At 42.1% G+C, this 26876-nt stretch overlaps 1 protein-coding gene across 1 annotated transcript in view; it reads left to right on the top strand.

Annotated features, from left to right (window-relative positions):
• trabd2a (TraB domain containing 2A) overlaps window positions 1-26876 on the top strand; it is a 278709-nt gene that overhangs the window by 232016 nt on the left and 19817 nt on the right. The window contains exon 5 of the mRNA XM_061927081.1: window positions 19832-19922. Within this exon, the coding sequence (XP_061783065.1) occupies window positions 19832-19922 (91 nt within the window). The remainder of the gene's footprint in view (window positions 1-19831; window positions 19923-26876) is intronic.

The following is a 26876-nucleotide window of genomic DNA, read 5'->3' as shown; positions in this document are numbered from 1 at the left end:
ATACCTCAGCTAACTAAACTATGGACATGTATAATATAATTCATATAGCAATACGGTCTCACTGCACAGCAGGCCAGCAGTTAGCCGAGTCCGCAATCAATGGTGAGGCACAACTGAGTGACGTGTCTCAACTGGTTGCTGATCACCGCACCGTCTCTTCTCAGTATTTGAACGGCAAATGTGAAAATTCAGCGATTTTGAATACAAATTATCGAAAACTGGTGAAGTTAAATGGAAAATAACTTTATAGTATAATCACTGAATACATATAACAATTTAATTAATTTGTTTCCTTTTTACATTTTTTTCTTTCCACGATGGCAGATGAGGCCCCGCCTCACCTGCCTCTAGTGACCGCACGTCACTGATATATATATATATATATATATATATATATATATATATATATATATATATATATATATTAGGGGTGTGGGGAAAAATCGATTCGAATTCGAATCGCGATTCTCACGTTGTGCGATTCAGAATTGATTTTAATTTTTTTTAAATCGATTTTTTTAGCGCTATTTCTATTGGTATTTGTATTGATCCATTTGTAGTGTAATAATGCTCATTGTCATTTCTGTATTATTTTTTATTTTTCGCTAACTGCTTATTTGCTATTACTTTTACCATCATATTTGTACATGTCATATTTGCTGATGTTGCTCTATTGTTGTTGTTGTTGTTGTTTGCTGTTGTTGTTTTTGTCTCTCTGTCTAATCCCCCTCTTGTCCCCACAATTTCCCCCTCTGTCTTCTTTTTTTTTCTCTTTCTATCCCCTCCTGCTCCGGCCCGGCTGCACTAAATAATAATATAAATACATTTAATAAAGTAAAATACAAATAAGGCAACAAGAGAAGTATCCTACACTTCTCTTTTGTAAAGTAAATCTGAACAGCCGATATGGGCATCTACATCAACTATATGATTTGCCTGAAAAGCTGGACAGGACACAAAAATAAAAATAAAAAATAAAAAAAATCGATTTTTATTTTTTTTTATTTTTTATTTTTATTTTTTTATTTTTTATTAATCAATCCAACAAAACATTACACAGCAATACCATAACAATGCAATCAAATTCCAAAACCTAAACCCGACCCAGCAACACTCAGAACTGCAATAAACAGAGCAATTGAGAGGACACAAAAACAAAAACAAAAACGAATATTATCAACAACAGTATCAATATTAGTTACAATTTCAACATAGCAGCGATTAAAAATCCCTCATAAACATTGTCATTAGACATTTATAAAAAAAATAAAAGAGCAATAGTGTCACAGTGGCTTACACTTGCATCGCATCTCATAAGCTTGACAACACACTGTGTCCAATATTTCCACAAAGATAAAATAAGTCATATTTTTGGTTCATTTAAAAGTTAAAACAAATTGACATCGCAATCAGTTGATAAAACATTGTCCTTTACAATTATAAAAGCTTTTTACAAAAATCTACTACTCTGCTTGCATCGTCAGCAGACTGGGGTAGATCCTGCTGAAATCCTATGTATTGAATGAATAGAGAATCGTTTTGAATCGGGAAAAAATAGTTTTTGAATCGAGAATCGTGTTGAATTGAAAAAAAAAATCGATAGATACATTTTATGTGGTGGTAATGCCATATATAGATGATTCCTCTCATTGTAAGCTATCATTCAAGGGTTCATGTTACAACACATTTAAAAAGCCTCAGAAGTCCCAATATTGGGTATTCCATGTACGTTTTCCAGAATCTCGTCTTCATGCTGGAACAAAATGATCAAAGTGACAGCTCTCACGTAATGTAGATGACTGACGGATAGTTTGCGCCAGCACTTTGGAAACATTCTTGTTGTTTAAAGGCCTACTGAAACCCACTACTACCGACCACACAATCTGATAGTTTATATATCAATGATGAAATCTTAACATTGCAACACATGCCAATACGGCCGGGTTAGCTTACTAAAGTGTAATTTTAAATTTTGCGCCGAAATATCCTGCTGAAAACGTTTCGGTATGATGACGCCTGCGCGTGACGTCACGGATTGTGGACGACATTTTGGGACAGCATGGTGGCCAGCTATTAAGTCGTCTGTTTTCATCGCAAAATTCCACAGTATTCTGGACATCTGTGTTGGTGAATCTTTTGCAATTTGTTCAATGAACAATGGAGACAGCAAATAAGAAAGCTGTAGGTGGGAAGTGGTGTATTGAAGGCGGCTGCAGCAACACAAACACAGTCGGTGTTTCATTGTTTACATTCCCAAAAGATGAAGTCAAGCTTTACCATTGGCCTATGGAGAACTGGGACAACAGAGACTCTTACCAGGAGGACTTTGAGTTGGATACGCAGACATGGTACCGTGAGTACGCAGCTGCGGCTTCCAAACATTTGATCGCTTGACCGTACGTGTGTGCCGCTATGTGCATGTCACGTACGTAACTTTGGGGACTTTGGGGAAATATATGTGCTGTATGAACTTTGGGGAGGTGAACGGTACTTTGGGCTGTGGGATTGAGTGTGTTGTGCAGGTGTTTGAGTTGTATTGGCGAGTTATTTGGACAGGAGGGGGGAGGTGTTTGTTATGCGGGATTAATTTGTGGCATATTAAATGTAAGCCTGGTTGTGTTGTGTCTAATAAGAGTATATAAATGTCTTGTGTTTATTTACTGTTTTAGTAATTCCCAGCTGAATATCAGGTCCCACCCGCCTCTCACAGCAATTTCCCTATCTGAATCGCTCCCACTGCCCTCTAGTCCTTCACTCTCACTTTCCTCATCCACAAATCTTTCATCCTCGCTCAAATTAATGGGGAAATCGTCGCTTTCTCGGTCCGAATCGCTCTCGCTGCTGGTGGCCATGATTGTAAACAATGTGCAGATGTGAGGAGCTCCACAACCTGTGACGTCACGCGCATATCGTCTGCTACTTCCGGTACAGGCAAGGCTTTTTTATCAGCGACCAAAAGTTGCAAACTTTATCGTCGATGTTCTCTACTAAATCCTTTCAGCAAAAATATGGCAATATCGCGAAATGATCAAGTATGACACATAGAATGGACCTGCTATCCCCGTTTAAATAAGAAAATTGCATTTCAGTAGGCCTTTAAATGTGCTATATAAATAAAGTGGATTGGATTTGATTGGCCCTGCGATAAGGTGGCGATTTGTCCAGGGTGTACCCCGCCTTCCGCCCGATTGTAGCTGAGATAGGCTCCAGCACCCCCCGCCACCCCAAAGGGAATAAGCGGTAGAAAATGGATGGATGGATGGATGGATTTGATTGGTTCCTGTATTGATCCCAAGGGTACAACACAAATATAAGTAAACAAGAAAACACAAAGCAGAAAACAATATAATAATAATAATGATTGTAAAATGCCTTCAACAATCCGTCAAATGGAATCATTTTAAAACGTATCTGTAAGGTTTAGCAGACAATTATATCATACGCCTCTTTTTAAGGAAACAAAAATCTGCATTCAGTGAATTTTAGGGTCTTCAATCATTTTTTTAATCAAATACTTTTAATTTAGTTTTTTAATTCCATGAATTTGATGCACTGGCAAGCTGCACTGGGTGGAATATATTCTTGTTAAGGTGACACTCATAAAGTAGCCAAATGGGTGACAAAATTCAATTTTCTAAACATAAAAAAGGAATGCCTATTTTCCAAAAAAGTGTGAACTTTTGGATTTTATCACCCCATTAAAAAAAAAGCAAAGCCGCTTCGATCCATGACTTTGTTTAGAGTTGCTGAGGTACAGCAAGGTGACATCATCAAAATGACTTTTATTCCTTTCTTCATTCACCACTGACAGTTGAACACAAACATGTCACTTTCCCTTGTCTTTTCAACCTTTTACTATTATTACAAAACTGTAAATCTTTATGTTTTTTGGCTGGGAGCGCAACATACCGTCAACTCACAATTCACTGGCGCGGAAATGCCCGTTAAAGCCTTGCGAGACATGACAAAATTGATGGTTTACAATCTCAAAGAATTTTCATCTATATACATTTCTGTCTGTGCGCCCCTTTGAAGTTTGGAAATCCGCTCAGTCTTCTGAAGCTGGACATTGTGCCGAGCAGCTCCATTTGTCCCACCTTAATCCCCCTGACGTAAACGCACATAAATCACATTGAGTTGTTTCTAAACGCGGGCTTGGCTGGAGAACTTCAACTCTCCATACCGCTCACTCACTCGACTTTCCAACTTCTAAAGAGCATTTACGGCTTCTGGCCATGCATTCACTGAGCCCAGTGTTTCTCAAACTGTGGTCCGTGTACCACTTCCATCTAGTGGTACGCCAGAGAATCACTTGATTTAATTACTTTGTTTTATTTTCCTACATTTCCTGCTCAGTGGCCTTGTGGTTAGAGTGTCCGCCCTGAGATCGTGAGTTCAAACCCCGGCCGAATCATACCAAAGACTATAGAAATGGGACCTATTACCTTCCTGCTTGGCACTCAGCATCAAGGGTTAGAATTGGGGGTTAAATCGCCAAAATGATTCCCGGGCGCGGCCGATGCTGCTGCTCACTGCTCCCCTCACCTCCCAGGGGGTGAACAAGGGGATGGGTCAAATGCAGAGGACACATTTCACCACACCTAGTGTGTGTGACAATCATTGGTACTTTAACTTTAATTAAAACTAGGTATACCGGTATTAGTATAGTACCGCGATACTAATGAATCATATTCGGTACTATACCGGCCCCGAAAAGTACCGGTCCAGATTTTTTGTTAAAATAGAGCCAATAATGCAATTTTTTGTGGTCCCCTTTATTTAGAAAAGTACCGAAAAGTACCGGAAAGTATCCAAATAATGTTGGTACCGGTATCGGGACATTATCGGGTATCGGGACAACACTAATTCAAACACAGTGTTACTGTTCAAACTGTATGTAATATGAAATATACTTGTTTAAAAAGAACCTCTGCCTTGTTTTGAATAAATAGGGTCAGCAACCCAAAATGTTGATCGACCCATATTGAACTAAAAATAAAATCTGTCGGGAGCCGCAAAAAATGTAAAGCCTTATATAAGTGTTACAATGAAGGCAACACAAGATGTGTCTGTATTGGCCTAATATCAAAATGACTATGTGTCGCAGGCTGATGCAAATCTTCGTTGACAGAAATGTCATAATTATTCTAAACATGTACCGTATTTTCCGCACTATAAGGCGCACCGGATTATTAGCCGCACCTTCTATGAATTACATATTTCATAATTTTGTCCACCAATAAGCCGCCCCGGACTATAAGCCGCGCCTACGCTGCGCTAAAGTGAATGTCAAAAAAACGCTGCGCTAAAGTAAATGTCAAAAAAACAGTCAGATAGTTCAGTCAAACTTTAATAATATATTGAAAACCAGCGTTCTAACAACTCTGTCCCAAAATGTACGCAAATGTGCAATCACAAACATAGTAAAATTCAAAATGGTGTAGAGCAAAAGCAACATAATGTTGCTCGAACGTTAATGTCACAACACACAAAATAAACATAGCGCTCACCTTCTGAAGTTATTCTTCATTCGTAAATCCTTCGAATTCTTCGTCTTCGGTGTCCGAATTGAAAAGTTGCGCAAGCGTGGGATCCAAAAATGGCCGGCTCCGTCTCGTCGAAGTCATCGGATTCAGTGTCGCTGTTGTTGTGCAGCAGTTCTGTGAATCCTGCCTTCCGGAAAGCTCGGACCACAGTTGTGACCGAAATATCTGCCCAGGCATTTACGATCCACTGGCAGATGTTGGCGTATGTCGTCCGGCGCTGTCTGCCCGTCTTAGTGAAGGTGTGTTCGCCTTCGGAGCTGTGTGAAAAAAGCCACCCGGCCTCTTCGCGTAAACTTCCCTTAACCACTCGCTCATCTTTTCTTCATCCATCCATCCCTTCGAGTTAGCTTTTATGATGACGCCGGCTGGAAAGGTCTCTTTTGGCAAGGTCTTCCTTTTGAATATCACCATGGGTGGAAGTTAGCATGGCAAGCTAGAACCACAGTGAAGGATGACTTCTCATTCCCTGTGGTGCGAATATTCACCGTACGTGCTCCCGTTCCACAGTGCGGTTCACAGGAATATCAGTTGCTGTGAAATACGGTAGTAATCCGTGTGCGGATGGAGAGATTGCGTCTTTTTATGAACCGGATCCTTGTCCTTTGTAGGAGCCATTTTGTGGTCTTTACAGATGTAAACAGGAAATGAAACGTACGGTGATATCCGCGCGTTTTTTCTTCTTCTTCCGGGGGCGGGTGAAGCGCTTCCTGTTCTATGGGGGCGGGTGCTTTCCTTGGCGGTTGCTTGCGTTGAAGAAGAAGCGCTTCCTGTTCTACCGGGAAAAAAGATGGCGGCTGTTTACCGAAGTTGCGAGATCGAAACTTTATGAAAACGAATCGTAATAAAGCGCACCGGGTTATAAGGCGCACTGTCAGCTTTTGAGAAAAATTGTGGTTTTTAGGTGCGCCTTATAGTGCGGAAAATACGGTAGCTCGGTTGGTAGAGCGGCCGTGCCAGCACCTTGAGGGTTCCAGGTTTGATCCCCGCTTCCGCCATCTTAGTCACTGTCCTTGTGTCCTTGGGCAAGATACTTTACCCACCTGCTCCGAGTGCCACCCACACTGGTTTACATGTAATTTAGATATTGGGTTTCACTATGTAAAGCACTTTGAGGCACTAGAGAAAAGCGCTATATAAATATAATTCACTTCATATTTTTACAACATTGAAAAACATTAATTAAACAGAGGCTTCTCAGAGGGTGAGAAGGCTCCTGGAAATTACTAACTTAGAATGGTCACAGGTATAGATGTGTGTGTCCAAGTTAAAGGAAACGGCAGGCTGTCTTCTTCCAATGGATTTATTGCATTCTTTACAAGCTGGGTAACATTTGCTGTGGTCTATAACGACACTATCGGAAATACAACCAATATTACATACAGATATTATGTCATGAGACATGCAAATATAAATTAAATACACAAGAGGACTAGGAATGATGTTCGAAACCGGTTGTTCGTTAAGAAAAGAACCGTTCGATAAGAAAAGAACCGATTCCATGGACTCGAATCCCTTTTTGAGAACCGGTTCCCGTTGTCGAGGCCACTATAGTAAAGAAAAAGAGTTGGTTCTTTATTCGAATCCCTGGGAACGAATCCTGTCCCACAAGAAATGCCCTGTGAGACATCACAGGAAATGACACAAGAAACGTCATTCCCTGTGATGTCACACAAGCAGCAAAAATAATGGACCGGAAAAAACGCCTCAAGGCATGGCTATTCACCTGTAGTGATCACAGAGACAGGTTGTTTTTGTGTTACTGTATATATTTGTTTTTTCTGAAAAATCCTACTTAATATACTTTGGGTAACAACAGTCAATATTTATTTATTTTATTTTTTAGGGGGGGGGTAACAGTCAATATGTATTTATTTCATTTTATTTTTTTCTTATAAAATAAAAGTGAGCTTTTGTTAAACCAAATATTGTGTTTTTTTCCATATACAACAACCTATCTAGATTCGATAAGAGAATCGATAAGGAATCGGTTCGATAAGAGGATTCGATAATAGGCTCGAACTTGATAATTTCTTATCAAACATCATCCCTACAGAGGACACAAGTAAAGGATATTAAGTGAGCTCAAATATACCTAGAAACGAGGCATAAGGATGCAATATGTACGTACAGCTAGCCTATATAGCATGTTAGCATTGATTAGCTTGCGGTTATGCAGTGACCAAATGTGCCTGATTAGCACTCCAACAAGTCAACAACATCAACAAAGCTCACCTTTGTGCATTCACGCACAGCATAAAACGTTTGGTGGACAAAATGAGACAAAGGAGTGGCAGAAAATAAGTCTTTCTGTGGCAGCGTCGGAGAAAGTTGTACATGTAAACAAAGTACGGTGAGCTCAAATACAGTGAAGCATGTTTAATATCAACAGTGATATTTCTAACAATTAGGAAGGTTTGTGTCATGTTTGTCCTCCTACAGAAACCATAGTAAAACAAAAACATATATATTTTCCCCCATCTTTTTCCATTTTCATACATTTTTAAAAAGCTCCAGTCGCATGCGGGTTGCTGACCCCGACTTTGGCCTACTACGTTACTTGGAGAAGCAAGGTGGTACTAGGTGAAAAAAGTTTGAGAACCACTGACTTGGAAAAACTATGCCAAAATAGTAAAAAAAAAAAAAAAAATCCCGAACAACCAACAAAGACCTTGAAAAAAACAGTTATAATTGAAAAAAGTACATTTTAGAGAGGCCAGATAGTATCATGGCACCGATCGTACATCTCAACCAGTCGCTTTCTGGCGATAGCTCTGGGCCAGATTAAAGTGGCGGGTTTCATTGTTCACACGGCTCTATGGCGCTACGGCTGAGCGGGCCCAAACAATGGGACCGTGCTCCCCTTTGTCAGAGTAAAGGGTAGGAATGGAGACCTCTTGACACAGCAACCTGAAGCCTCAATGACCCCACTTCACCTAGCTGAGAGGGTCAGAGGGAGACAGAAAACGGCGATGGTGGCGGAGGTAGACAGGAATGGAGGATGCAAAAGGGGAATTGAGACAAAATGGCAGATAAGACTCAAAAGGAAAGGATGATTAACATAAAGAAAGCAGGGTACGATACAGGATGAGTTAGATGATAAAGTCATGTGAAAAGACAGCTGAATGAAATTGCATGTCACATTGTGATGCAAGTGTCCAGGATTAACAGAGTTGTTGTCATTTACTATGTTTTAGCTGCAATTCATTGGAGTTAAAACATAGAAACTTGCATCAAAGCTTAAGTACAAACCCCGATTCCATATGAGTTGGGAAATTGGGTTGGATGTAAATTAAAACGGAATACAATGATTTGCAAATCATTTTCAACCCATATTCAGTTGAATATGCTACAAAGACAACATATTTGATGATCAAACTGATACATTTTTTTTTCAAATACCGTATTTCCTCGAATTGCCACCGGGTACCGTATTTTCCGCACTATAAGGCGCACCGGATTATTAGCCGCACCTTCTATGAATTACATATTTCATAATTTTGTCCACCAATAAGCCGCCCCGGACTAAAAGCCGCGCCTACGCTGCGCTAAAGTGAATGTCAAAAAAACGCTGCGCTAAAGTGAATGTCAAAAAAACAGTCAGATAGTTCAGTCAAACTTTAATAATATATTGAAAACCAGCGTTCTAACAACTCTGTCCCAAAATGTACGCAAATGTGCAATCACAAACATAGTAAAATTCAAAATGGTGTAGAGCAATAAATAGCAACATAATGTTGCTCGAACGTTAATGTCACAACACACAAAATAAACATAGCGCTCACCTTCTGAAGTTATTCTTCATTCGTAAATCCTTCGAATTCTTCGTCTTCGGTGTCCGAATTGAAAAGTTGCGCAAGCGTGGGATCCAAAAATGGCCGGCTCCGCCTCGTCGAAGTCATCGGATTCAGTGTCGCTGTTGTTGTGCAGCAGTTCTGTGAATCCTGCCTTCCGGAAAGCTCGGACCACAGTTGTGACCGAAACTATCTGCCCAGGCATTTACGATCCACTGGCAGATGTTGGCGTATGTCGACCGGCGCTATCTGCCCGTCTTAGTGAAGGTGTGTTCGCCTTCGGAGCTGTGTGAAAAAAGCCACCCGGCCTCTTCGCGTAAACTTCCCTTAACCACTCGCTCATCTTTTCTTCATCCATCCATCCCTTCGAGTTAGCTTTTATGATGACGCCGGCTGGAAAGGTCTCTTTTGGCAAGGTCTTCCTTTTGAATATCACCATGGGAGGAAGTTTCTGGCCATTAGCATGGCAAGCTAGAACCACAGTGAAGGACGACTTCTCATTCCCTGTGGTGCGAATATTCACCGTACGTGCTCCCGTTCCACAGGAATATCAGTTGCTGTGAAATACGGTAGTAATCCGTGTGCGGATGGAGAGATTGCGTCTTTTTATGAACCGGATCCTTGTCCTTTGTAGGAGCCATTTTGTGGTCTTTACAGATGTAAACAGGAAATGAAACGTACGGTGATATCCGCGCGTTTTTTCTTCTTCTTCCGGGGGCGGGTGGTTGCTTAAAGCGCTTCCTGTTCTATGGGGGCGGGTGCTTTCCTTGGCGGTTGCTTGCGTAGAAGAAGAAGCGCTTCCTGTTCTACCGGGAAAAAAGATGGCGGCTGTTTACTGAAGTTGCGAGATCGAAACTTTATGAAAATTAATCGTAATAAAGCGCACCGGGTTATAAGGCGCACTGTTAGCTGTTGAGAAAATTTGTGGTTTTTAGGTGCGCCTTATAGTGCGGAAAATACGGTATATAGCATGCACCTGCCTTGAATTACTGCCGGGTCAAACTCGTTTCGCAAAATAATTAGCGCATGCTTAGCATTACCGCCGGCTCAGAATTAACGCCGGGTCAAACTCGTTTGGCAAAATATTATTTTTATTAGCGCATGTCTAGAATTTCCGCCGGGTCAAACTCGTTTTGCAAAATAATTAGCATATGCCTAGAATTTCGTCACGTCACGAGTGATACTTCACCTGTCATCATTTTTAAAATGGAGGAGGCTGATTTCCATCCATCCATCCATTTTCTACCGCTTATTCCCTTTAGGGTCGCGGGGGGCGCTGGAGCCTATCTCAGCTACAATCGGGCGGAAGGCGGGGTACACCCTGGACAAGTCGCCACCTCATCGCAGGGCCAATTTGAAATCGCATAAAGGGAAGAAGATTAAGAGCTATTCAGTAGGATTTAAGGTCCAAGCTATTGAATATGCTAAAAAGAACAGTAAGCAGCTATATTTTATTAATATACCGTAGCTGCGTGTGTCAAATATGAGTCATTAAATGACTCCCGCCTCCTGGTGGTAGAGGGCGCTAGTGATCCTTCTTGCAACTACTCGGCTGCAGAAGAAGTGACAACAAGCAGCAACAGTTAGCAGCGATCGTTTATTTTTTCCTCTCGCTTGCACTTTTAACATGGAGGATTACATATCTAAAATAAAACAGTTTTCTAAACTGGACTTTCAATCGAAGCAGGAGGTAATACCGTATTTTCCGCACCATTAGCCGCACCTAAAAACCACAAATTTACTCAAAAGCTGACAGTGCGGCTTTTAACCCGGTGCGCTTTATATATGGATAAATATTAAGATTCATTTTCATAAAGTTTCGGTCTCGCAACTTCGGTAAACAGCCGCCATCTTTTTTCCCGGTAGAGCAGGAAGCGCTTCTTCTTCTACTGTAAGCAACCACCCGCCCCCGGAAGAAGAAGAAGCGCGCGGTGCATGCTGGGATATGTGACGTTTCATTTCCATTTGTGTGTTTATGTAAAGACCCCAAAATGGCTCCTATTAAGTGTGTTGTCTGTCTAATTATAAATAATGCAGACGAGGCGTGTTAACTGAGTTCTCAACGTTTACTCACAGCGTGCTCATAACCACATTCTAACTGCCAGCATACAACAACGCTTCTCAGGGCTACCGCGCATGCTCGTCACTATCGTTGCATGCTGGGTAGTGTAGTTGTTATATTTGCTAGCTCATAACATCACATTAAGAGACACGCTTACGCGCTTAATTCAATACTCGCCGTCATTCCGGGTGGATTGACAAAAGACCTCCAGCCGCTAGATATTGGTGTCAACAGGGCATTCGAAGCTAGACTGCTAACTGCGTGGGAACAATGGATGACAGAAGGCGAACACACCTTCACTAAGACAGGGAGGCAGCGCCAGACGACGCCAACATCTGCCAGTGGATCGTAAATGCCTGGGCAGATATTTCGGTCACAACTGTGGTCCGAGCTTTCCGGAAGGCAGGATTCACAGAACTGCTGGACAACAGCGACACTGACTCCGATGACTTCGACGAGACGGAACCGGCCATTTTGGATCTCACATTTGCCCAACTTTTCACTTCGGACACCGAAGACGAAGGATTTACGAATGAAGAATAACTTCAGAAAGTGAGCGCTATGTTTATTTTGTGTGTTGTGACATTAACGTTCGAGCAACATTATGTTGCTATTGCTCTGCACTATTTTGAATTTTACTATGTTTGTGATTGCACATTTGCGTACATTTTGGGAGTGAACAGAGTTGTTAGAACGCTGGTTTTTAATATATTATTAAAGTTTGACTGACCTATCTGACTGTTTTTTTGACATTCCCTTTAGCGCAGCGTAGGCGCGGCTTATAGTCCGGGGCGGCTTATAGGTGGACAAAGTTTTGAAATATGCCATTCATTGAAGGTGCGGCTAATAACCCGGGGCGGCTTATAGTGCGGAAAATACGGTAATTAAAGGAAGATCTCCATCGAGACAGAGAGACTTTTAAAACTGAAGAAAGATAAGGAAGACTTCTATCAACAAGTTATCGATGCTTTTGTTCAGAAGGAGCTGCGCATGGAATTCATTTATAAGTAAAGGTAAGACCATAATAACGTTTTTTTATTAAATGTGCTTTTCCTGACCTCACACTAAAATTTACAAGCGCAGGCCTAAATTTACCGCATGCCTTTGGTAAACGCCGGACTGAGAAGAGGGTTTAAGATAATTAGCACATGCTTACATTTACCGCATGCCTTTGGTAAGTGCCAGAGTGAGAAGAGGTTTTAAATTAATTACCGCCCAAGCGGCAATTCAAGGAAATACGGTAATCATTAACTTTAGAATTTGATGCCAGCAACACGTGTCAAAGAAGTTGGGAAAGGTGGCAATAAATACTGATAAAGTTGAGGAATGCTCATCAAACACTTATTTGGAACATCCCACAGGTGTGCAGGCTAATTGGGAACAGGTGGGTGCCATGATTGGGTATAAAAGTAGATTCCATGAAATGCTCAGTCATTCACAAACAAGGATGGGGCGAGGGTCACCACTTTGTCAACAAATGCGTGAGCAAATAGTTGGACAGTTTAAGAAAAACCTTTCTCAACCAGCTATTGCAAGGAATTTAGGGATTTCACCATCTACGGTCCGTAATATCCTCAAAGAGTTCAGAGAATCTGGAGAAATCACTGCACGTAAGCAGCTAAGCTCGTGACCTTTGATCCCTCAGGCTGTACTGCATCAACAAGCGACATCAGTGTGTAAAGGATATCACTACATAGGCTCATGAACACATCAGAAACCCACTGTCAGTAACTATAGTTGGTCGCTACATCTGTAAGTGCAAGTTAAAACTCTCCTATGCAAGGCGGAAACGTTTATCAACAACACCCAGAAACACAGTCGGCATTGCTGGGCCTGAGCTCATCTAAGATGGACTGATACAAAGTGGAAAAGTGTTCTGTGGTTTGACGAGTCCACATTTCAAATTGTTTTTGGAAACTGTGGACGTTGTGTCCTCCGGACCAAAGAGGAAAAGAACCATCCGGATTGTTATAGGCGCAAAGTTGAAAAGCCAGCATCTGTGATGGTATGGGGGTGTATTAGTGCCCAAGACATGGGTAACTTACACATTTGTGAGGGCGCCATTAATGCTGAAAGGTACATACAGGTTTTGGAGCAACATATGTTGCCATCCAAGCAACATTACCATGGACGCCCCTGCTTATTTCAGCAAGCCTTGCATGGCAGCTCCTGCCATCAGTGTGTGAATGTGTGTGTGAATGGGTAAATGTGGAAGTAGTGTCAAAGCGCTTTGAGTACCTTGAAGGTAGAAAAGCGCTATACAAGTAAAACCCATTTATCATTTATTATAAGACAATGCCAAGCCATGTGTTAAATCAATGTGGCTTCAAAGTAAAAGAGTGCGGGTACTAGACTGGCCTGCCTGTAGTCCAGACTTGTCTCCCATTGAAAATGTGTGGCGCATTATGAAGCCTAAAGTACCACAACGGAGACCCCCGGACTGTTGAACAACTTCAGCTGTACATCAAGCAAGAATGGGAAAGAATTCCACCTGAGAAGCTTAAAAAATGTGTCTCCTCAGTTCCCAAACGTTTACTGAGTGTTGTTAAAAGGAAAGGCCATGTAACACAGTGGTGAACATGCCCTTTCCCAACTACTTTGGCACGTGTTGCAGCCATGAAATTCTACGTTAATCATTATTTGCAAAAAAAAAAAAAAAGTTTATGAGTTTGAACATCAAATATCTTGTCTTTGTAGTGCATTCAATTGAATATGGGTTGAAAAGGATTTGCAAATCATTGTATTCCGTTTATATTTACATCCAACACAATTTCCCAACTCATATGGAAACAGGGTTTGTAATAGCGAGGGAGCAACTGCATTACACAATTTATAGTCTGACTATATTCAACCTGCAGGTCAATTCCATGTATTGTTATCAACATGTGACATGTATCTGAATTTAAAAAAATAATAATTATGTCAATGGGAACAGTACAATGCCGAATTCTTTAAATTTGACCTGGGCCTCTTTCGTATGTGGTTATTAATGAGAAGGGGCGGAACACCAAATGCTTGGCCCCCATACACAAGAGTACTGAAGGGCCCCGGCATCCCACCCTAAACCCAACGTTGCCACCCTGTACACACAATTGGTATGTTTACATGCATTAAAAACTAATTAGTGCATGGAATTGGTTGAAACAAGCTTTTTAAAACATGCAAAAACTTAATGAATTTTTTTTTACTATAAAATGGGATTAACATGTGTAGAACACATCTTCATAACCCTCAAATCAGTGGTCCACAACCATCGGTCGGTGGTTGAGGCATTCGCTACCGGGCCGCAGAGAAACATGAAATAATTTATAAAGGACTGCATTTTCTCCTATTTAACTTTGGCCTGTCCCACTAGACACACCAACAAGCTTGTTTATAGATGTACAATAAAACTCCTCATAAGAAGTTGTTATGTTTGTTATAACTTTGTGACAATGCACATTAATCAACATATAAATGTGACAGATTGTAGCCAATGGCTGATTTCCATCTGCATCTCATTGCAAAGAAACACTAATTCAGCGTTATAGTCAGTTGTATTTTTCATGCACTTATTTTTGCTCTATTTATCTGGTACCCGTGGAAAGCCGCTCCCTAAACATAATGCCTACATTAAACCGGTCCGTGGTGCAAAAAAGGTTGGGGACCACTGCTTTAAATAATTTATATTTTTTTACAAATTCAATATAAAGTGGCCAGAATATGAATTTTAAAATTCATATACCTGTCAATGTTCACTTAAATATGATTATAAATCTGCCAAGTTTTCCTTTACTTTAGAGTGTAACGTAGACACAACTGATTCATGGTGGTTAATACAAATAATAAAAATACATAATTATTATTATGATCTTATTATTAATTAATCTTCTGGGAGTTAAGTCTCCCCCATGTCTTTAAAATGGAGTGACGTCTCTGTTTCTAACTTTAAAACGAGGGTCTTTGAAGGCACCACAGTTTTGTGCAAGAGATGTAAAAGTAAAAACTTTCTTCAATGCTGCCACAGATAGATGTATTATATTTTAAACGTTCTTCTATTACCTCATCCCTGTTCCAAAATGTTGGTGCTGTTTGTGGATGCTTGAAGGGGAACTGCACTTTTTGGGGGAATTTTGCCAAACGTTCACAATCATTATGAAAGCATTCTAACTCGTACAGTAAATAAACGTAAATAAAAGTCCGCTTACAACAGAGACAATGGGAGGTCCTCTATAAAACCCAATAAATAACCATTCAAAAACCGCCAACAATTCTCCATTAACATTTCTTGACTTAAATATTAACCAAATATTAGTGATATTGTTATTATAAACGCTAACGCAACTATTTATAGCGACGCCATTTATCACAAGCTTGTGTGCCAATGTTGACATCATCGAGTGGTAAGCTGCTTCGAAGTTTATTGTAGATCATAAATCATGCCACTCACCTGGAAAGTAGAAGGCCAAGGACGTAATTCAATAAATCGGTACACTTTGACAGCCAATTTAAACTCGGAAATGGCGAAAAACGACACGAAAAGATGCTTGGATCCACGGCCCTTTTCTTCATGAGGGTTAGGACTCAGTCTTTATCCAAACAGAACTATAACAAGATTCGATCAGTCGGCATCCTAATGACAGCAGATATTGTACAGTAAGTGATGTTTTAGTATGTATGTTGGCCCTCATAAATTCTGCAGTGAGTTTTCATCAGTGATGTAGTTGAAAAAACCCCGCTGTGATGCATTTATCAAATTAGTGTGCCACGTATTCCTAAAATGATCAAATGAAATGTTTTAATGAATGTACCTGTTAATACGTTACATATATGCTGTAAGTATATATGTAACATATTAACAGGGCTTTAAGGCAGAATAGAGCGGCTCTCATTAGCTCCATTGTAAGCCGATTTTTGATCACACTTATATACTATGTAGAATGCATAAAAAAAGAAAAACGTGTTCTTGTCTCACATATGGATTGTAAATAATAGGAAACATTCCCCCCAAAAATGCAGTTCTCCTTTAAAGGTGAATGTTGTGTCTGTGTTGACTGAAGTGTTTGAAGTTTGCAGCTATCCAGATGGAACAAAGCATTTTGTATTTTTGATATGGGGTGTACTGATGTAGGTAGTCTTAGACATTCGACTATTTGAGTCAAGCAACTTTATTATTGAACTTTCGTGGCTATATTGACTTCATATTAACATTTGTGACGTCGTTCTTTTTATAACTTACTTAGGGGTTAGGTGCCAGAACAGGTGGCTAATTTTCATTATACAGTGGAGATTTCGTCTGATCATTTTTATGACAGCAATTTGCTAACAGGCAAGTCTAAGTAATACATTACAAGATATTATGTTTAATCCTGATGTGTTGTCATATGAGATTACATTATTTACTGTCGATAAAGATTACTACAATCGGTGGAGTCAATTCCAAGATTGTATAATTTGTTGAAAGAGATGTTTGTATTTTTTGGGGAGTAAATAACAATATATTAAGTAGTGTTTGTTGTTTTTGCAGCACTTGTTTGATACAGTTCAGGGGAGGCACTGCAGCTTAAGCAAAATGAAGAAAACATTTATTTTTTCAAATCACTATGCTAACTTCAGTTACAGTATGTTAAAGCCAAAATTAAATATTATCAGTTCATACATGGGTGGCTCTCCTCCCTGAGCTGCTACCTTACTGTGGTGGAGGAATTTGCTTGTCCCAATGATCCTAGGGAGCTATGTTGTTCGGGGCTTCTTTGCCCCTGGTAGTGTCTCCCGTGACAAACGGGTCCTAAATGAGGGACCAGACAAAGAACATCTCAAAGACTTCTATGAATACAAAAAAATTGAGGACCAAGGTTTCCCTCACATGGACGCAGGTCACCGGGGCCCTATTCTGGAGCCAGGCCTGGAGGTGGGGCTCAAAGGCGAGCGCATGGTGGCCGGGCCTGCTCCCAATGTGGGTTCCCCTTCCAACGGGCTCACCACCCATAGGAAGGGGCATTGAAGTCGGGTGCTCTGTAAGCTGGGCGGCAGTCAAAGGCAGGGCCCCTGGCGGTACGATCCTCTGCTACAGAAGCTAGCTCTTGGGACGTAAAACGTCACCTCGCTGGGGGGGAAGGAGCTTGAGCTGGTGCTCGAGGTAGTGAAGTTCCGGCTGGTCTCACTTCGATGCACAGCAAGTGCTGGACTCTCTCTCACTCGGTAGACAAAAGGGTAGCTTCCCTCCGCCTCCGGGTGGGGGAACGGGTCCTGACCGTTGTTTAAACTTATGCACCTAACAGCAGTTCAGAGTACCCGCCATTTTTGGAGTCCCTACAGTGCTCTAGAGAGTGCTGGAGAGTGCTCCCTCTGGTGATTGACAACGACAGTGAGACCTGGAGAGGCGTGATTGGGATAAACGGCCACCCTTATCTGAACCAGAGTGGTGTTTTTTTATTGGACTTTTGTGCTTGTCACAAATTGTCCATAACAAACACCATGTTCAAACATAAGGGTATGTGCACTTGGCACCAGGACACAGTAGGCCACAGTTCGATGATCGACTTTGTGGTTGTATCATTGGGTTGTATCTCATGTTTTGGACACTCGAGTGAGAGGAGCGTAGCTTTCAACCGATCACCACCTGGTGGTCAGTCGGCTCCAATAGCGAGGGAGGATGCTGGGAAGACCTGGCAGGCCCAAATGTATAGTGTGGATCTGATGGGAACGTCTGGCAGAGTCTCCCGTCAGAGAGTTTAAATTCCCACCTGCGGGAGAACTTCGAACATGTTACAAGGGAGGCGTAACATATTGAGTCAGAGTGGACCATGTTCCGTGTCTCTATTGTTGAGGCAGCCGATCTGTGCCGCAAGGTGGTCGGTGCCTGCCATGCCGGTAATCCCAGAACCCGCTGGTGGACACCAACCGTCAGGAATGCCGTTAAGCTGTCCTATAAGGTCCTTTTGACTCATGGGACTCCAGAGGTAGGGGACAGACACCGACAGGCCAAGCGGTGTCCAACTTAGGCGGTTACAGAGGCAAAAACTCAGACATGGCAGGAGTTCAGAGAAGCCATGGAGAACGACTTCCGGACGGCTTCAAAGTGATTCTGGACCACCATCCGCCGCCTCAGGAGGGGGAAGCATTGCACTGTCAACACTGTGTATAGTGCGAACGGTGTGCTGCTGATGTTGACTGGAGATACGGAATACTTTGAAGACCTCCTCAATCCCACCTACACGTCTTCCATTGAGGAAGCAGTGCCTGGGGACTTTGCGGTGGGCTATCCTATTTCTGGAGCTGAAGTTGCCGAGGTAGTTAAGAACCCCTTGAGGGTGTATGGGAGTTTGCCCAACCGGTTTACATGTGTTTTGTGGACTTGGAGAAGACATTCAACCGTGTCCCTCGGGAAGTCCTGTGGAGAGTGCTCAGAGAGCATGGGGTTTCGGACCGCCTGATTGTGGCGGTCCGCTCCCTGTATGATCCGTGTCAGTGTCCGCATTGCCGGCAAAAAGTTGTATCCGTTTCCAGTGAGGGTTGGACTCCGCCAGGGCTGCCCTTTGTCACCGATTCTGCGATTTTATGGACATAATTTCTAGGTGCAGTCAGGGCGTTGAGGGGTTCCAGTTTGGTGGCAGCAGAATTAGGTCTCTGCTTTTGGCGGATGATGTGGTCCTGCTGGCTTCATCTGACCAGGATCTTCAGCTCTAGCTGGATCAGTTCGCAGCTGAGTGTGAAACGACTGGGATGAAAATCAGCACTTCCGAGTCCATGTTTCTTGCCCGGAAACTAGTGGAGTGCCATCTCCGGGTTGGGGAGGAGATCCTGCCCCTAATGGAAGAGTTCAAGTACCTTGGGGTCTTGTTCATGAATGAGGGAAGTGTAGATCGCGAGATCGACTGCCGGATCGGTTGAGCATCTGCAGTGATGCGGACCCTGTATCGGTCCGTGGTGGTGAAGATGGAGCTAAATCGAAAGGCAAAGCTCTCAAGCTCCTCACTCATGGTAATGAGCTTTGGGTTATGACCGAAAGGACAAGATGATGGGTACAAGCAGCCAAAATGAGTTTCCCTCACCGGGTGTCGGGGCACTCCCTTTAAGATAGGGTGAGAAGCGTTTTCATTCGGGAGGAGTTCAGAGTAAAGCCGCTGCTCCTCCACATCGGGAGGAGCCAGATGAGGTGGTTCAGGCATCTGGTCAGAATGCCACCCGAACGCCTTCCTGGGGAGGTGTCAAGGGCGCGACTGACCAGTAGGAGATCACGAGAAAGACTCAGGAAGCGGTGGAGAGACTGTCTCCCAGCTGGCCTGGGAACACCTCGGGATCCCCCGAGAAGAGCTGGACGAAGTAGCTAGGGGTGGGAAGTCTGGGCTTCTGGGCTTAGGCTTGAGGATACATTTTTTTCCCAAACAATATCATTAATACTGTACATTAAATTATGGAGATCATTTTTTTAAACCCTCTTTTAATTGCAGGTCACTTCCTGGGCAACAATACAGTAATTGATGTGCTTCGTCGTCAAGGACACGAGGTAGAGCACACCCCTGCTGGGCAGCCCATTAACAGGTACTGTACTTAAGCGCAAATAAACCCACATTCACACACTCACAGTTAGAGATTTCTCACCTGTCACACAAATACATCACTCACTGAAGGCAGCAGGATTTATTGTCTATTTCTTCTTGTGTGCATCATCACCCATGTAAAGGACTGGTTATCAGAAGAGTAGAAGGACTCAACAAGTGTGTGTTTGAAAACACAAACGTGTAAAAGCTCATATTTTATCACTTAAACAAGTTTCAGGTTCCTGCCAGTAAAAATGTATTCCAACATGTTTTTGCTGACTTGATTCCAAATGGGAAATCATTTTGAAAGGTAATGCGACTTCATAGCTGGTATGTGCTCATCTGTAGACGTGAAACAGATGTTCTTGTAACGCTTCAAAATGTGTTGCCTGCAAACAATCAACAATGGCCCCCGGCTGTTATCCACTTGATTAATTCTCATTTTTTCACTTCCTCCCATATGTCTGAAAACATGAATAGATGTGTCATGGCTTTTCTCAGGTCCTAATATCTCTGATCTGGAGAGTTTTAAGTAGAGTGCATCATAAATCTACATATTGATCAAATGACACATACACGAGTCGGGGCCTCTGTCCATATGCAGGTTAAGATAATAATAGTGGGACAAAACTGTACTAATATTGTGATGTATTGTAGCATTATCAATACACCAGCATCAAATACTGATATTGATGCTTGTATATTTTTATTATGTTGTGAATGTCTGTATTCTCTCCCATATACAAGCAACAAACGCCCAATAAAACATGTTTTATTATGTTTTTCTTTCCAACGCTACAGTTACGTTCAGTTCTCGGGGCAATCAATGGATTGCAATTAGACTGTTTGTCTTAGAAGACAATTTGCCTCCCATTCGAGCAGGCTTCATTAGTTCATGCTTAAGGACCTAGATTGATCACTTCTAGACTAAATGCTGGTGCCATAGTCGCAACTATTTATACCCAACAAGAGGAGGGCGCGCTCAGGCAAGGATGGTTTTGCCCTATTGTAGTGTAAAAAAACAACTGTTGAGTAGCAAAGGAGCGGCCCCTCTGTCAATGCCAACAGTAGTTTTGTTAGGGCTTTGGCACCAACGTTTAGACAAGATCTGACCAATCTAAGTTTTGGAGCATGTACCGACGGCGCCAGCTCGTCCATATGCTAAGTGTGTTTTGATAAAAAGTTAACGTTTTGTTTTGGCTTATAGACGGCACAGACAGGGAGTGTTGGTCAGAAAGAAATGTTGTGTCAACCAAATGAAAATTAGATGTATATAAAAAAAAGTGTTTCATTTACCGTATTTTCCGCACTATAAGGCGCACCGGATTATTAGCCGCACCTTCTATGAATTACATATTTCATAATTTTGTCCACCAATAAGCCGCCCCGGACTATAAGCCGCGCCTACGCTGCGCTAAAGTGAATGTCAAAAAAACGCTGCGCTAAAGTGAATGTCAAAAAAACAGTCAGATAGTTCAGTCAAACTTTAATAATATATTGAAAACCAGCGTTCTAACAACTCTGTCCCAAAATGTACGCAAATGTGCAATCACAAACATAGTAAAATTCAAAATGGTGTAGAGCAATAGTAACATAATGTTGCTCGAACGTTAATGTCACAACACACAAAATAAACATAGCGCTCACCTTCTGAAGTTATTCTTCATTCGTAAATCCTTCGAATTCTTCGTCTTCGGTGTCCGAATTGAAAAGTTGCGCAAGCGTGGTATCCAAAATGGCCGGTTCCGTCTCGTCGAAGTCATCGGGAGTCAGTGTCGCTGTTGTTCTGTGAATCCTGCCTTCCGGAAAGCTCGGACCACAGTTGTGACCGAAATATCTGCCCAGGCATTTACGATCCACTGGCAAATGTTGGCGTATGTCGTCCGGCGCTGTCTGCCCGTCTTAGTGAAGGTGTGTTCGCCTTTGGAGCTGTGTGAAAAAAGCCACCCGGCCTCTTCGCGTAAACTTCCCTTAACCACTCGCTCATCTTTTCTTCATCCATCCATCCCTTCGAGTTAGCTTTTATGATGACGCCGGCTGGAAAGGTCTCTTTTGGCAAGGTCTTCCTTTTGAATATCACCATGGGTGGAAGTTAGCATGGCAAGCTAGAACCACAGTGAAGGATGACTTCTCATTCCCTGTGGTGCGAATATTCACCGTACGTGCTCCCGTTCCACAGTGCGGTTCACAGGAATATCAGTTGCTGTGAAATACGGTAGTAATCCGTGTGCGGATGGAGAGATTGCGTCTTTTTATGAACCGGATCCTTTTCGCTTAGTAGGAGCCATTTTGTGGTCTTTACAGATGTAAACAGGAAATGAAACGTACAGTGATATCCGCGCGTTTTTTCTTCTTCTTCCGGGGGCGGGCGGTAGCTTACAGTAGAAGAAGAAGCGCTTCCTGTTCTATGGGGGCGGGTGCTTACCTTGGCGGTTGCTTGCGTAGAAGAAGAAGCGCTTCCTGTTCTACCGGGAAAAAAGATGGCGGCTGTTTACCGAAGTTGCGAGATCGAAACTTTATGAAAATGAATCGTAATAAAGCGCACCGGGTTATAAGGCGCACTGTTAGCTTTTGAGAAAATTTGTGGTTTTTAGGTGCGCCTTATAGTGCGGAAAATACGGTATTAAGATTATCGCACTGTATTGTGATACTATCATTGGCAAACTATAGCAAGTTAATCTAAGATTCCTTTGTACCGCGTTAGTACACTGTTGCTACAGTTTAGTCAGTGGACCCACCCATTAACAGTAAGGATGTCCGATAATGGCTTTTTGCCGATATCCTATATTCCGATATTGTCCAACTCTTTAATTACTGATACTGATATCAACCGATACAGATATATACAGTCGTGGAATTAACACATTATTATGCCTAATTTGGACAACCAGGTATGGTGAAGATAAAGTCCTTTTATAAAAAAATAATAAAATAAAATAAGATAAATAAATTAAAAACATTTCCTTGAATAAAAAAGAAAGTAAAACAATATAAAAACAGTTACATAGAAACTAGTAATTAATGAAAATGAGTAAAATTAACTGTTAAAGGTTAGTACTATTAGTGGACCAGCAGCACGCACAATCATGTGTGCTTACGGACTGTATCCCTTGCAGACTGTATTGATATATATTGATATATAATGTAGGAACCAGAATATTAATAACAGAAAGAAACAACCCTTTTGTGTGGATGAGTGTGAATGAGTGTAAATGGGGGAGGGAGGTTTTTTTGGGTTCGGGGGGGGGATGGGGCGTGGTGTGGGGCGTGGTTAAGAGGGGAGGAGTATATTTACAGCTAGAATTCACCAAGTCAAGTATTTCATATATATATATATATATATATATACATATATATATATATATATATATATATATGGGCTTCACGGTGGCAGAGGGGTTAGTGCATCTGCCTCACAATACCTGAGTAGTCTTGGGTTCAATCCCGGGCTCGGGATCTTTCTGTGTGGAGTTTGCATGTCCTCCCCGTGACTGCGTGGGTTCCCTCCGGGTACTCCGGCTTCCTCCCACTTCCAAAGACATGCACCTGGGGATAAGTTGATTGGAAACACTAAATTGGCCCTAGTGTGTGAATGTGAGTGTGAATGTTGTCTGTCTATCTGTGTTGGCCCTGCGATGAGGTGGCGACTTGTCCAGGGTGTACCCCGCCTTTCGCCCGATTGTAGCTGAGATAGGCTCCAGCGCCCCCCGCGACCCCAAAGGGAATAAGCGGTAGAAAATGGATGGATGGATGGATGGATATATATATATATATACATATATTGTGATGTGCGGTCACAAACCAACCTCCCAGAGACAGTTCTGTTAGGGTTCAAACGCAGCAGCGTTGCTTTATTCAGTCACTTTTTTGGAATGCAGGTTAACTTAAATTCCTCCTGGTTGGGGCTTTCATTTAAACAAACAAATTATCGCATTCCTCATGCCTTGATCAGGTCTCCTAAATTGCCTGGAACATATAGCAGAGAAATCTCTGATCAGTGCAAAGTTCAATAAAACACAGCATTCAATGAATCAAACATCTTACACATTTAGCAGACTAATTTACAAACTACATTTCAGTGGAGCAACCCACTTACCGCCCGATGGAAGCAGACCTTTCCCAGCAGGGAGCCAGCCACACAATGAGTCAAACACTGAGGTGCTATTTAAATCAAACACAGTGATTGCCAACCTGACACAGCTGCCTTGGGGCAGGTGGCCACACATCAGCCTGATTGAGGATAAAATTAGGGATGTACTTGCCTTCAATGACCACACCTAGAGGGTGGCGTAGTTTGACCGCCTGGTGCATGCTTTCATTGGGATGGCTGGCCCTCCGCCTAGTCTCACCTGTTCGGAGGTATTGTGATGCTCCACAATATATATATATATATATATATATATATATATATATATATAAATAAGAGAAATACTTGAATTTCAGTGTTCATTTATTTACACAAAAACACGCACATAACACTCATCTACTCATTGTTGAGTTAAGGGTTGAATTGTCCATCCTTGTTCTATTCTCTGTCACTATTTTTCTAACCATGCTGAACACCCTCTCTGATGATGCATTCTGCTTCGTCTCCTTGTTGTGTGCGCAGTTGTGCACTGCACTCTCTATAAGCCGTAGATGTTATTGTCACATATGCATGTACAGTAAATGGCAGTATTGCCCTGTTTAAGAGTGTCACAACATTGCTGTTTACGGCAGACAAACTGCTTCACGGTAGACGAAAACGTGACTGCTGTTGTTGTGTGTTGTTGCCGCACTGGGAGGACGTTAATTAAACTGTCTAACAATAAACCCACATAAGAAACCAAGAACTCGCCCTCGATCATTCTACAGTTATAACGTGATTGGGCAGGCACGCTGTTTATATTGTGGGAAAGCGGACGTGAAAACAGGCTGTCGACACGTCACTCAGGTCCACATGAATTTTCGGCAGATTTTCGGGAGAAAATTTGTCCCAAGAGGTTTTCGGGAGAGGCGCTGAATTTCGGGAGTCTCCTGGAAAATCCGGGAGGGTTGGCAAGTATGAGCGACTTCCTTGTGCATTTACGGAATCCGGTCATTTTCCTTTGTTTTCACTTAATCGAACTGCGCATGCAAGTGACGTTGAGGTCACAATGGGGCCACATTGGACCCTGTGCACGTTGGAGTATGATAAAGATCACATTTTACATGCAAATGTAAACAGTTAGCTGGATTTCAGAGTTAGAAAAAAATCAGATTTGGGCGACTTTGGCCTGCAGTGTAAACGTAGTCAGTTACACAGACAATAATATGTATTAGGGATGACCCCATAAACATTTTTTCGGCCTGAAATCTGATCCAATTTCAAGTCCTGATCCGATACTTTGACAATAGATTATAGAACTGATAAAGATTTCTAGCAAGTAACTAAACACACATTTTTTTAAAGCTTATTTTATCACATTTCTATTTTGCTAAGATTGTTGTAAATCAGATGATATATTCAATTTCTGGTATTGAATGCTACATCCATTTTTATTTATCAAAACAAAGTGGCTTGTGCACAATAACTAAACAAAAGCAAAAACTATTATTGGTGTTACGGTGCATGGGGGAAGAAGACGGCCCAGAATGCAGGGACGTAGTTAGCTCTATTTATTAATATATATAATAGTATGGAGTGTGAAAACTAATCCAAAATGTGTATGCGTGCGACTATGTGCAGGGATTAAATGTTGAGTGTTACCGGGAGTGTTGAGCAAGGTGCGGAAGTCCAAGGGGCAAGGCAATCTTGGAGGTCCGTGGGCAGGCCTGAGGTCAAGAGCAAGAGCGAGGCGTCAAAGTCCGTATCAAAGGTCGAGATCCAAGAGGCAGCCAGGGAACCAGAGGGAATACGGGAAGACGAGACACACAGCTTGTGACGCGGGAACGGAGGAATGCTGCAGGATGACGACATGGGACACGAGACAAATGAACACGGAGGGGGAGAAACACAGAGAGAGAGAGAGTGTGCATAGAGCTAGAGATTGTCGGCTTACTGTATTGGAACAGGTCGCTTCGTTCTGGCCCGGAAGGCAGGTTTGCACTGGCTTAAGAAGCCCAGGGAGCTCATCAGCGACAGGTGTGCAGATTGTTGATTGATTGCAGCAGGAGTGGCACGCCCATGAGTGCGCTTGGAGGTGCGCTCAGCGCAGCGCGCAGATGAATGCGCACTGGAATGCGCCCGGGCCGTGACAAATGGCTCCCATTTTAAATTGTTTGGGTTTTGCTCTCAAAGCCTTCCTTTATCCAAAGATTTACTCCATGACTTTGTAAACAATAACAACAACGACCAAAACAATGATTCTGTAGCAAAAATAAATACTTTAGTATCGTTTATATACTGATGCTATTCTGGGCGTTGACATCTGGATCGATCACTGCAACTTTACATTGAAACTTGAGAGGTTAGCTTCTTGTGTCGTCCTGCTCAGTGTGTGTGTGTGTGTGTGTGTGTGTGTGTGGGTGTGTGTGTGAGTGTGTGAGTGTGTGTGTGTGTGTGCGTGTGTGTGCGTGTGTGTGTGTGTGTTCTGGCAATGCTAACTTAATGGGGACATTGCTCTGTTTACACAGTCCCCTTTAGGGGACCTCTGACGGTATGGGGACAAAAAAACAGGTCCCCTAAAGGGAAACCTTTAATTTAATATAATTTAATCTAATTTAATTAAATTTGAACTTTTTTTTTTTTAAATGGTCCTCAGTAGTCACGTACAAATTTGTGTGAATTATGCAAAATTATTTAAATTTGGTCCCCATGAAACATATTAACTCTTTTTTCCCCAGGGTCCCCAGTAAGAATGATCAGCACATTACTTCATCAATCCAGAGATTTAAAGACGTGTATGAGCGAACTGGGCAGTGGCCATTTTACAAAAAAAAATGTATGCCTCCACAACCTGTAGAAAGGGTGGTCCCCACAAGTGATGATCAAAAA

Source organism: Nerophis lumbriciformis, linkage group LG32 (assembly GCF_033978685.3).
Source record: "Nerophis lumbriciformis linkage group LG32, RoL_Nlum_v2.1, whole genome shotgun sequence".
In the NCBI taxonomy this organism is placed as follows: Eukaryota; Metazoa; Chordata; class Actinopteri; order Syngnathiformes; family Syngnathidae; genus Nerophis; species Nerophis lumbriciformis.
The sequence above is the reverse complement of the archived record's forward strand: the minus strand, read 5'-3'. Positions and strand labels throughout refer to the sequence as shown.